General features: G+C 34.2%; 1 protein-coding gene across 1 annotated transcript in view; it reads right to left on the bottom strand.

Annotated features, from left to right (window-relative positions):
• Positions 1-6,521: 6,521 nt before the first annotated feature.
• The window catches only part of LOC117100329 (ileal sodium/bile acid cotransporter-like), a gene marked incomplete at its 5' end in the record, with an annotated part of 8,916 nt that continues 3,305 nt past the window's right edge, over positions 6,522-12,132 (bottom strand). The window contains 2 exon segments of the mRNA XM_033239978.1: positions 6,522-10,372; positions 10,926-11,178. Of these exon segments, the coding sequence (XP_033095869.1) occupies positions 9,827-10,372; positions 10,926-11,178 (799 nt within the window).

Here is a 12,132-nt window from a genome sequence, read left to right as displayed (position 1 = left end):
TGTATTTGCTAAATGTAATAATCTTCCAAAAACGAAACTCGCTAGACAAAAAGAAACGTGGTCATAAAGTAGTTTTGGTCCACAATGATTAATTTCAATAGGATGGCAATACCCAATCAAATACTATATTCAATTAAGCATTTAATAGCTGAATTATAGTGTAAAATAAGTAATCAAAACATTTTTTTCCTACTAAAAATCCTTTGAATGCAAACTACAAGTACCATACTACACAATTGGTGAATGTGAAATTTAAAAACCTGCTTAACAAACAAAAAAAAGCAAATTAATTGCTGAATTTTATTCCGGTTTTACCTCTACACAAAAATTGTATATTTTTGTATAGGCCTATCCGACTACAGGCTCCATGTGCGCAAAGTGCACTGCCAGATGACAATGTTTTGCGGCCCGCGACAACCAATGCGGGTGGTGCGAGTGCCTACCATCTTAGACCTGAGATTTTTTTTTTAGTAATCATTCCCCTCTTTCTCTTTTCTCTTATTTTGGGGCCCCTTGTCCCACCCCGGCCTGGATCTGCCACTGGTTCTCTGATCACTGCATTTTTGGTTCCTATGCTTTCAAGCAAAGGAACCTTTAGGATACCCTTCGTGCGTATGTATGTATGTGAGATGTAGGGCCTATGTTACGCTGTTTTTTGTAAACAGGCAAAAGTGACTTTCCAGATATCTGTTCGTTATGAACGTTCGTACCCAAGCAAAACTGGATATGACGTCGTGCCCTATTTAATGATTTTCTATTTTGACAAATATTAAAGCCATACCTAATGAAAGACAATACCCCCTACCCTTGAAAAGACTAGTAAACTGTATGAAAGAGGAAAACATTTTGGAATGTTGTTTACATTCGTTGTCCAACTGTCTTAAATGTGATGGATTGGACTCTAGGGACTTTCCTGGGTAGTATGGACAAAACTTTATCTACACTCCAAAAAGCTTCAATTTTATACCTGGTACTGTGGTTTGGTTAAGGTTCTACAGACACAGCATAGAATTCTGTTGTGGTTTGATAAAAACAAACTTGATACTTGACAGGATAATCCATTTGCAGCTTCTATCGGAAGCTACATGTAGACTAGTGTGTACAGTACGGTATATTTAAACCATTGTTGGCTCCGTTAATGTAGGGCCCTCCACTCAAATCATTTCCTACTTCACAATCTGAGGTGGACAGAAGTAATGAATACAATACGATATGATATAAAAAAAATTAATTGCGATGTACGATGTAAATAAACTGAAGTTGAACAATTTCACACAAATCAAAAAAATCAATCATCTAACAACAAAAGGACAACAGCAAAGCATTAAACATTAAAATAAAACATAAAAACAATGTCCGTCCGACTGTGCAGGAAGGACTTACATCCTTTGAACAACCCGGTATCCTATTATTGATAAAGTTGTTTGATCTGTTTGTATTATATTTGGGTAGAGGAAATTCGGTGCATGTCCTCAAATTATATGATACATTACGTAACGAAGGGAGTAAATTGTTTAATTTGTGATGGGAGTTTTTTAATTTTTGGAAGTATTCCCTGCACAGTCGGGTACGTCTGTCTTCCAACAGCGGAATATTTAGAATCAAACGTGCCTCTCATCATAATGACACCATGCGAGAATTATGTGAAATGCCCATTTCACAAAATACAAACAATTAATATAGGTTTAACTAACGGACAAACTTTAAAATATTGCTATTGGGGACATCACCAGCGAATGACGTTGCAAAACTTGCAATTTGTTAAGACTTGGCCTGCTATAAATAAGTTAAGCTGTGTTCCTGACTCAAACATTAAATCTAATCACGAAGCACCGTTGAATAATGACCTAGATGTGTATTGATTCATGGCGACTGATTGATCGGAATCGTCTGATAACACGTTTTGGTATCAGATCAGGCCATAGATAGGCTAAATATAACGCGCCATGTAAGTCTTAGGGGCGTGTTCATAGGCACACAGGTGCGTGTTAAGTTTAGAAAGCTTCTCCTTCTCCTTATCAATCACAGGTGTCCTATGCTCCAACTTCTATGATTTTTACTTTCAGAAACTAACACACATCTTCATAAATGTTAAGGCCATATTCAGTTTCCGTATCAACCATGTTTAATTATTTGCAGTGGAGTGCCCTTGGCACGCGCACCTTGTTGGGTAGCGTATATTACGTCGAGGAAAGACTGCATAGAGGTCTTGAAAAATATGCGCCTTATAAATCCACCATTATTATTATTATTATTATTATTATTATTATTATTATTATTATTATTATTATTACTATTACTATTACTATTACTATTAATATTAATATTAATAACAATAACAATAACAATAACAATAACAATAACAATAATAATAATAATAATAATAATAATAATAATAATAATAATAATAATAATAATAATAATAATAATAATAATAATAATATTGAGAAAAAGTGGTGCGGCCAGCCAAAGCCGGTGCTTTGTTATTTTTTTAAAATTTTTATTTATTTTTTTAAATTAATACCAACATTATTGCATTAACATTTAAAAATCTATGTACACTCTATCAAATTTCCTTCGACAACAAACTGTTGTATGCCTATATTTGGTCATAATGTGATGTCATCATGACCATATTCAGGCATGTCACATGTTTTGTCAAATAAAATTTGATAATCCGGGCAGGGCTAAAAAGTTTAGTGAGTTCATGCGATATAAATGATCAGTTTATTTAAAATATTGAAATTCACCATGAATAAAGGCCTGTTTATGCTTCAACGATAACGATAAAAAAGCTAAAAAGCAATTGTTCATATAAGCCTAGAAAACAAAAGAAATAAGAGAGGTTTTCACACTAGGACAATTTGATAACGATTTATCGTGTATACGATTACAAAATATTTTCACAAATCAAATCAGATGACGTCATAATCATGAAAAAACGATCGTTGCATCTACTACGATTTTAATGTTTTTCTATGATCATGACGTCATCTGGTTTGATTTGTCAAAATATGTTGTTATCGCATATCTGATAAATCGTTATCGAATCGTTCTAGTGTAGAAACTTCTTTTATTTCTTTTATTTTCTATATGAACAATTGCTTTTTAGCCTTTTTTTTATCGTTATCGTTGAAGTATAAACAGGCTTTAATGCGTGCCCTTTACTTAATAAACACAAAATAAACTTCGAAACAGAACACTTTGCGACGTAGCTTCTGATCCAAATAAATTCATTTAAGTCATTAGGACGTCCACTTCATGTTTAGTATAGTTAGGCCTAATAGGCATAGTTTGATTGATTAACTATCTCAACCAATTTCCAAGAAAGTATGTTTTTAATATGCATGCAAGTCGTATGGTTAATGGTATTACAGCTTCAGACCCAAATAAATTTATATTTACTTAATAAAGGAAGTCGACTCTTTAAATAGTACCGAGCATTTTTATTGACTATCAATTTTATATAGGCCTATCCAAATTGTAATATATTTTATGCATGCACCGACGTGGGAAGTTTAACCTAATACGTTTTATATGTATGTTTTATGTTGTTTGTTGAATGGTATAGTTAATAATACTCTCAGTCTAATATGACCACAACATAAGGAAGTCCATTCTTTAAATATGTAGCACAGAATATATAGTTACAGAGAACATGTTTAATGTACATAATCATTTGCAAAATGTACCGGTATATGTTAAAAATGAACCGCTTTACTAAAGTTCAAAGGTTTCCTGAATAATAAGGTATACAATCCAAATGTGCAACCCAAGTGGGAAAGAGAACTCAAATTACAGGATTAGATAGGGATTTATTATTTGGTGTAAAAAAAGTTCATTGTATGAAACCAAAGAACTTAAATAGCAGAAGAATGAGCTGCTCCGCGTATTTGTATTAAAATTGATGGAACATCCGCCCTCCCGCGAATGGGGTAAAATTTGAAAATTTTACTAAGTGGAGAAACTACAGGAAACAAACGAACCAGAGCGGTGCATTTATTATTGCTATATAGCGCCGCCGTGCGGACGGGGTAAAATTGCCCTCTGTGTACCCAAAATGCCTTTCGAACGGATGTTTCAATATATTGGGAAGCTGCTCTATCTTCTGCTATTTATTATCTTTGATGAAACGTAATTATAAATAAAATTTCGCAACTCTAGTTCAAGCTTTTACAATATTAACTTGTTAAAAGAAATTTCCATTATGAAAACTCTGTATCAGATTTGTGTGACAGATGCGAACGAGATACGGATGATGAAAAACATATAATAGGCTTATAGTTAATTGTGAGAAAATCAAACGATATCGGTGTGTGTAGGCCTATTCAATATCTAGCTTGGTTAATTGCTGTACATGTAACAATTTAAATTAAAACAACGATATAGTAGGCTAACATGCTCTTGTTGGGAAAACATTATTGTTGGTGGATATAATCAGCTCATAAATGAACTTGTATCAATTTTTACTTTTAGTAAATTATATAAAGCATGTGTCTTATTTTGATTTAAAAAAAGGGAAATATAAATATTATGTGCTCCCTGTTTAGTAGAGAAATTAAATTTATATGGAAAAGGAATACAAATAACACATCCTCTAAACAATGGTTTAAGATCAGGCAGAATAATTCGAATTAGAGTAAAGACAGACAGACACAGAAATTCATTCCTACCTTAGGTTATATAATGAGGAATTTGTTAAGAAAGTCTGTCTGTCGGTAACAAATGTTACAGACTTTTCTGTTAATTTTACTTATGAATATTGTTTGTGATATGTGTATATTACCCGAAAATTTCATGTATTTGATATATGACGAATAAAGTTTGATCTGAGGAATCTGAAAATCAACAAAATCGCAAAAAAGAAATGGTGTAAGCTTAATGAAAACATTTAGATCATTTTATAGCATAATTATTGAAAGGTTTAAAGAAAAAAATGTAGTTAATAAAATAATAGGAAAAAATAACAAAGAAGGAAAAAGTAACAAAGAAATATAATATATAACAATGAAAGAGTGTTGGTGTCTTTATAATATTCTCCGACAGAGCAAATTCCCTTTTCATGGGCTTCTGTTTTCTTTGACCTTCAAATTTATATTTAATATAATAGGCCCCTATATTACATTAAAAAAGAGGAATTGTTGAGTGTGAAAAACGTTTCCCCTAGTGGGATTCGAACCCGGGACGTTCGGGTTTATGTGGCTCAGAAACCTTAACCAAATGGTCTATTTGGACATCCTTAGAAGTCCAAACCAACCAACTGATCTTCCACGCTCTTTTTCGCATGCGTAGTTGAACAGCTGTAGTTTCTGATGCCGCGCAAACAGTAGAGATCATCATGAATATGAGATATACCTATGTTTATATAACTCAATGACAAAGACGATGAAATGACAACATGTTATGTATGTATGATGTACATATAAATGTGTGTATCTAAAGTATTAGCCTATCCATATTATACCATGGCCTATATAATTCGTAGTATGCTTAAATATAAACAAATAGGTAAATGATAAAAACCGTGCTCAATTTTAGGAACAATGATGATAAAAACCAACAATATTGGCCGTCGAGAAGGCGCTAGAATGATGCAACTGTTTCTGCCTTTTCTTCGACAATTCTCGTTTTTCTTTTCACTGCGTGTGTCATTCATACCAATAATAATAATAATAATAATAATAATAATAATAATAATATTAATTATAATAATAATATAATAATAATGATATTAATTATAATAATAATATAATAATAATGATATTAATTATAATAATAATATAATAATAATGATATTAATTATAATAATAATATAATAATAATATTAATAATAATAATATGTTAGATTTATATATGCGCTTAACGCCAACAAGCCCTCTAAGCGCTTCACATTACTACCCCCTGTCATTGGATTATAAACTCAAGCTCCCTGGGGGTATATTCCATAAACTCGCAGCAGCTACGCAGCGCATGTTGGCATATAACCCTACCAGGTACCGTACGCATTTATACTCCTGGGTGGACAGAAGCAATGCAGAAAAAGTGCCTTGCCCAAGGACACAAATGAAATGCAAAGCAAGGGGATTGAAACCTCGAAGTTATATTATATTCATTTTATAATTTTAGGTCAAACTCATTCAATATATTCAAGTACCACATCTGTACCACGTTCATGGAAATGGCTAACGAGTGTCTGCATAATCATATTATCTCAAACAAAGACAAACAATGACTTCACGTCATCTTGTCATCGTAACGACGCCGTATCACTTTTCGAACCCTCAAGAAAGAATAACAGTAGGGAGATGTCGCCATGGTAACTGAACGCCCATGTCAAAATGAATCTACTCATTATAACAAGTACGGTAGTAGTTTGCTTTTCTCTGTGATGTAATAATAATGGGAAACGTTTCTTGCATTAGATGTTTAATAATGTCACTGGTACATGTGTTATGGATTAGTGTTTATGAAACGCTGATCGTTAGCCCCTTGAAACCAATTGAAAACGAAAAAAAAAAATGTTAGCTGATTCATTTAATAATAATCAATGCACGATGTATTGTACAGTAGCTTAGTATCAGCATGGAGGTATAAAAATATTTTTATATCTCCATGGTATCAGCTGCACACATGAATTTGATGAGGCGTTCAGTCTATATATGAGCGACAACAAAAGTACTGCATACTGTACAGTAAAAACGCTGCACAACGACCAAAAGAAAAATTCACGCGAGGTAAACAAGTGTAAAGCGGTAATTGTCCCAACTGTGTACACTTTGTTAGTTTATGTTATATTGTGTGCACGAGAAACTCATTTATCATAGATATTAGTAATCTGCTGCCATTTTCCTTCCAGTGCAACACAATATCATCGTATATCACAGTACTTAGGCTAAATGTCTTTATTGATTGTTGTCGACCTGTGTCGTTTTAAAATGCTCATTTGTAGATAAAAAAAAAAACAATGCATAAACTCCTTTTATTTCTGATGTTATTAGGGCGATTTCGCAAACTTACGAATACGTCATTATCATTTTCGTCATTCGTGCCTAAACCATTTTTGACAATAAGTTGTACGAGCTGATTATGATCCTTGATCATGCAAAAAGCACTGATGAATCGCCTACGTTGTGAAAGCTAGGCCCTATGCTACTGAAGGTGAAGGGGTGCCTACTTATATGACGTAACCATATTCGTTATCGTTTTCGTAAACTTGTAAAAACTCCATATTAATCTACAATTCAGTAGATAGGCCTATCTAAAACATAACTTCTGCATTTCATGATGTTGTTTTACAATATGGCGTATTTTCCGAAGCAGCACCAAAACAGCAATCTCAATGAGTGTACGTAGACCAACATTTTCAACATTTGTTACCAATTGTTCCAATATTCGTACCAAGATTATTATTAGTTAGTCATTTTTGTCTGTTTGGTGATAGTAGGCATAGACTACACTACTATAGTTGCTTTACATCATGGCATTTGCGGATGTGATTCATTAATAAACAATTAACCGAAAGGTCCACTGATTAATCTCAGATAAGATAGTATAATACCACTGTTCCCTAATAATACATACTCCAAGTATCGAAATGCACGTACGCCATCGTGTCGATGGCGTGCACTGCGATACTTGGAGTACTGTATGTATTATACTATCTAATAAATGTTGCCCTTAAAAATGTAATACCAGACTAAAACAAATACTCGGATTTGTTTTCGTAGTTACAATAAGATAGTATCCAATAACGTCATTGTTTAAATTTTCATAGTACACTTTGTAATGACATTTGAAAAGTTTTATTTGAAAAAAAAAACATATGGCATGTCCGAGTCTCCAAATATGGTCAGGATGACATGGCATACAATATTTTTTTTGCCAAATCTCCTTTGATAATCTGGACAGACATTAATACTTATTGTATAATACTAACATATAAAACAAGTGCACTTAACAAATGTGTATTTCATGTTACAGAAAACAATTTGTAGAAAATTCAAGTACAATCATTTGTATTTCAGCAGCATTTGACTTATATAGGCCTAGCAGACTAGTCAGGTATTTTCTCTCATTGGCACTCCGTAAAAACAACACTGCATAATTTGCGTTTTATAAGAAGACTATTTACTATAGGCCCCTATTAGTCTCGTTCTTACCTTCAGCCTCATATATTATACCCCCATTAAATTTTACCATGTTTATATCGAACGACCGTGATGTACAATAATGATAATACAGCAGTAAGCAAAACAGGAAACCGCACTGTGTAAACAACAAGGCGCGATGTTTTCTATACAAGTGCTTTCGGATCGCTGAGACACGAGGCGGAAAAACAACTCGAATTCCTGACCCATAACTCTATTTTTTTAATACAAATATTCTAGTCCTACGCCTGCTTAACCACATAGTGGAGTCATTTATAGAGAAAATCACTGCACACAATTTTTGAATATTATTATTTACTTAATACACACGTTTAAAGCTACGTCTGCCACGCGTGGCGGGCGCTCCACACATGGACGGGTCACCATTGCACGTGATGCCTTATTCAGCAATAGAATGTAAAATAGTGTGCGGAATGTATCGATACCCTTTTAATGTCTTCAGGCTGACACTCTAATCTCTCAAGTATGAAATTAAAACTCTATATTTATATTTCTAAAATATACAAACATCGCGCATTTTCATAAAAGTTACAACTATTATTTAATCATTTTCATAATTTGCTTCATTACGGAATCGATAAAAAAAAACACACACACACACATACACACGCAAGACCGCACACGCGTTAAATACACACAATGTTGCTCATTGAGAGCATGCAGTTGTCGCGTGCCATTTTATTTCAGCCACTGATCGATTGGAATGTATACGTTATGCGCACGCTTCTTCGACTGGACGGATAAATTTAGTAGGTCTGTGATGAAGTAAAGTACACGAGAAGCGCGCGCAGATTAAGGCGTGTATGTTCACATCAATGAATAATTAAAAATTTTGTCTTCATATATAGGGCAAATGCCATAGCTAAGTTTCGGCATACATTTATAATCCGATGTATGCTGAAAAAATATAATACTCATTAATTCAGCATACTTGATTTGATGTGAAGTAGCGCGACGATACTTATTAAATAATTTATTTTGCAAAAAGGGATAGGCATTTTGATACTATTACATTATGTACTGATACAAGTAAAACTTCATTGTATGATCGTATCTTTGATATATACAGCTTAAAAACAGAAAAACCAAAAGTCCTATGGACATAATAAGCATTCAGTAGTCACCTGTTGTATATCACGTGTTCTACAAAACGTCATCAATATTCTGTAATTAGTCGCAATGGTCGAGCTGTTAAGACACTCACCTATCATGCTGATAAAACGGGTTCAATTCCCGACTGTGTGGCACTCAGGTAAGTTATACAATGAGTACCTGGTCTGAAATATACTTCGGAGGTTTATAGGCGGCCACATTAGAGCCCCCTTCCCGGGGGCACCCATCTGGATCTCATCAGCATTATGCGCATCCTCCTAGCTCCCACCGTTAGAGGATAAACCCACGTTTAGGAAAGGGTCGCGGCAAAATACCTTGACATTTATTGGGGTCATTATCCGAAGAACCATTGCTTTGTGTTCTATATCATTTATATAAAATTTTGTATCTAAATATCAAAACTTACTTTAAATAATAAACTATATAATATCGAGGATCACTCGTTAAAAAAAATATAAAACGAGTATAAGAAAAATATTTTCAATATTTAGCCTTTGTGCTAATAGTTTACGTAATTGTGACGTCATCCTCGTAACGCATGCACATCATAATTCGTCATCATTTTTGAATGAGTCGTTGTAATACGTTAACGCCTCCTCCTGGCGGATCCTATTGCTGACTGTTTTAATTGGCGGGAGACTTCTCGGTGTAGTCTCCTCATATTCTTCTGTATCATCCTCGGAAACTTTCTTCTTCTTTTTCTTCCTTTTTCTTTTCTTCTGTTTCTTCTTCGGTGCTGTTGTCTCGCTAGCCTCACTCTGAAAACTGCTTGCCGCGGCGGCTGTTTCGCTTCCCTCCGCTGTCGATCGTTTCTTTTTCTTCTTCTTTGGTTTAGTTTTCACGGGGGCTACGTCATCCTCGTTAGTACCTTTGCGTTCTGCATAATCGTCATAGGCAGTGATAGCATCGTTGACTCTGTGTGGATCCTTGGTGACAGTGAATACTCCGTCATCGTCTTTATTTAAATCGTTACGTGATCCCTTCTCTGAATCGTTATCGTCACCGCCATCGGCGCTTTTGATTTTACTGCCGCATCTTTTCTTATAGCATTCTCTTGTTGTAATCGCGTAAACAACGGCCATTGCAAGAATCTGAAAAGGATTGTGTACACTTCATGAATTAATCTATCTCACATATATACATTGCAGATTAAAAAAACAGCCATGTTTCTGGAAAATAGATATAATTACATCACTCTCACAGCATTTCAGATATATAACTGACTGACATTATATACTTCGGTGCTGCACTAAGATATTTGAAATTTAAACTGAATTTTCAAATTGCAGTTTACGTAGGAAATTCGCTTTCAAATGAATATTTGAACGATATTTTTCAATTGAATATTTGAACGAGAAGTAACAGCTGCATAAATAATACCAACTTATTTCTAATAGATGCTCACTAGTAATCAATTTAAGGATGTTTGCAGTCCTAAACAGTCTGTAATTCACCGATTTGTTTTAACATGTTTCATTGAAAATAATTGACAATTTAACCCTATTGATCATTATAAATGAGCAAATTAATGCATTATTACATTTTTAGGGTTTTCCATAATTTATCAAAGAAAGTATAAATCTTTGAACTGACACTTATACCGGTACAAAATCCGCAAATATGTGAAAATACACACAAACTCACCAAAAAGAATTGAGCAGCCGCATACCAGAGAACGACGGCTGTAAGAATATCCGCGTCTGGCTTCGGGTACACGATTGCTATGATGCCGAGAGCTAACGCAGAGTTCTTAATACCTGTTTCTATAGCAACAGTCTTAGATTGGACGATGGTGCGACAGCATATTTTTCCCGCGATGAGACCGATTAAGAACCCACACGTCGTGAAACTAAATGTACATAGAATCATATCTCGATCCGACACCGAGAAAATGTACCTTCAAGGGAGATAAAAACAAATACGTGTTATGTTAGGCGTCTAAGCAAACTATTGTTCTATTCTATAATATTCCTACTTAGAGATACAGTATATGATGATGATGATGATGATGATGATGATGATGATGATGATGATGATGATGATGGTGACGACGATGATGATAATGATGATATTGATAATGACGACGAAAACAATGGTGGTCATGGTGACTACGATTATGACAATGGATGATAACGATGATATGGATGATGACTGAAGTTGAAATGATGAATTGACGATGATTGGTTAAATGACGACGACGGTGATGACAATGAAACGGTGGCATGGTTACAAACATAATGATGACGACAATAAAGATAATGCTGATACTATGGCTAATGATGATAAAAAAAAATAATCAATATTTTTTTCTTCATTTTTTTTTCAACTTTTATTTCAGACTGTCCATAGAAATATGTAAATACAGTACTAGAAATTGCAAATTGCAAGTGAAGTGCTGCGAAGTACAACTGCGAAAATGTTCTTCGAACAAAATTATTTATGCGAGTCAAGTGAAAATAATGAATAATAAAAATATAACAAATAATATGAGCACGACCCATTGTCTATATATTATTAGAACAGCGTTGGTACAATAGTGTTTTGCTGCAGTGACATCTCTCTGCTGGCGAAGGCTCGCTGCTGCTGGCGATGACTCGCTGCTGGCAAATCGATCTGCGCATGTGTATAAAATGGTAATTATTTCCGCAAACACTATGCCAGTCTACAACAGGCGTCGCCTGAATGTAATAATTAGCACGTTGAAATAGGCTAGTAAATAAGTGTAACTGGGTTCGTGAATAATATTGTCCTCAAAATATTGTGGCTGAGACATGAGCCGATTAAACGTAGAAATAGGAAACCTAGAAATATAGTAAAAACGCTGAATAGTACTCCAGCGTCGCGACATGCC

The sequence above is a fragment of the Anneissia japonica genome, unplaced genomic scaffold (genome assembly GCF_011630105.1).
Source record: "Anneissia japonica isolate Jap-2015-1 unplaced genomic scaffold, ASM1163010v1 scaffold287991_len637273_cov151, whole genome shotgun sequence".
Lineage (NCBI taxonomy): Eukaryota > Metazoa > Echinodermata > Crinoidea > Comatulida > Comatulidae > Anneissia > Anneissia japonica.
This window is presented reverse-complemented; position numbering and strand designations above follow the sequence as displayed.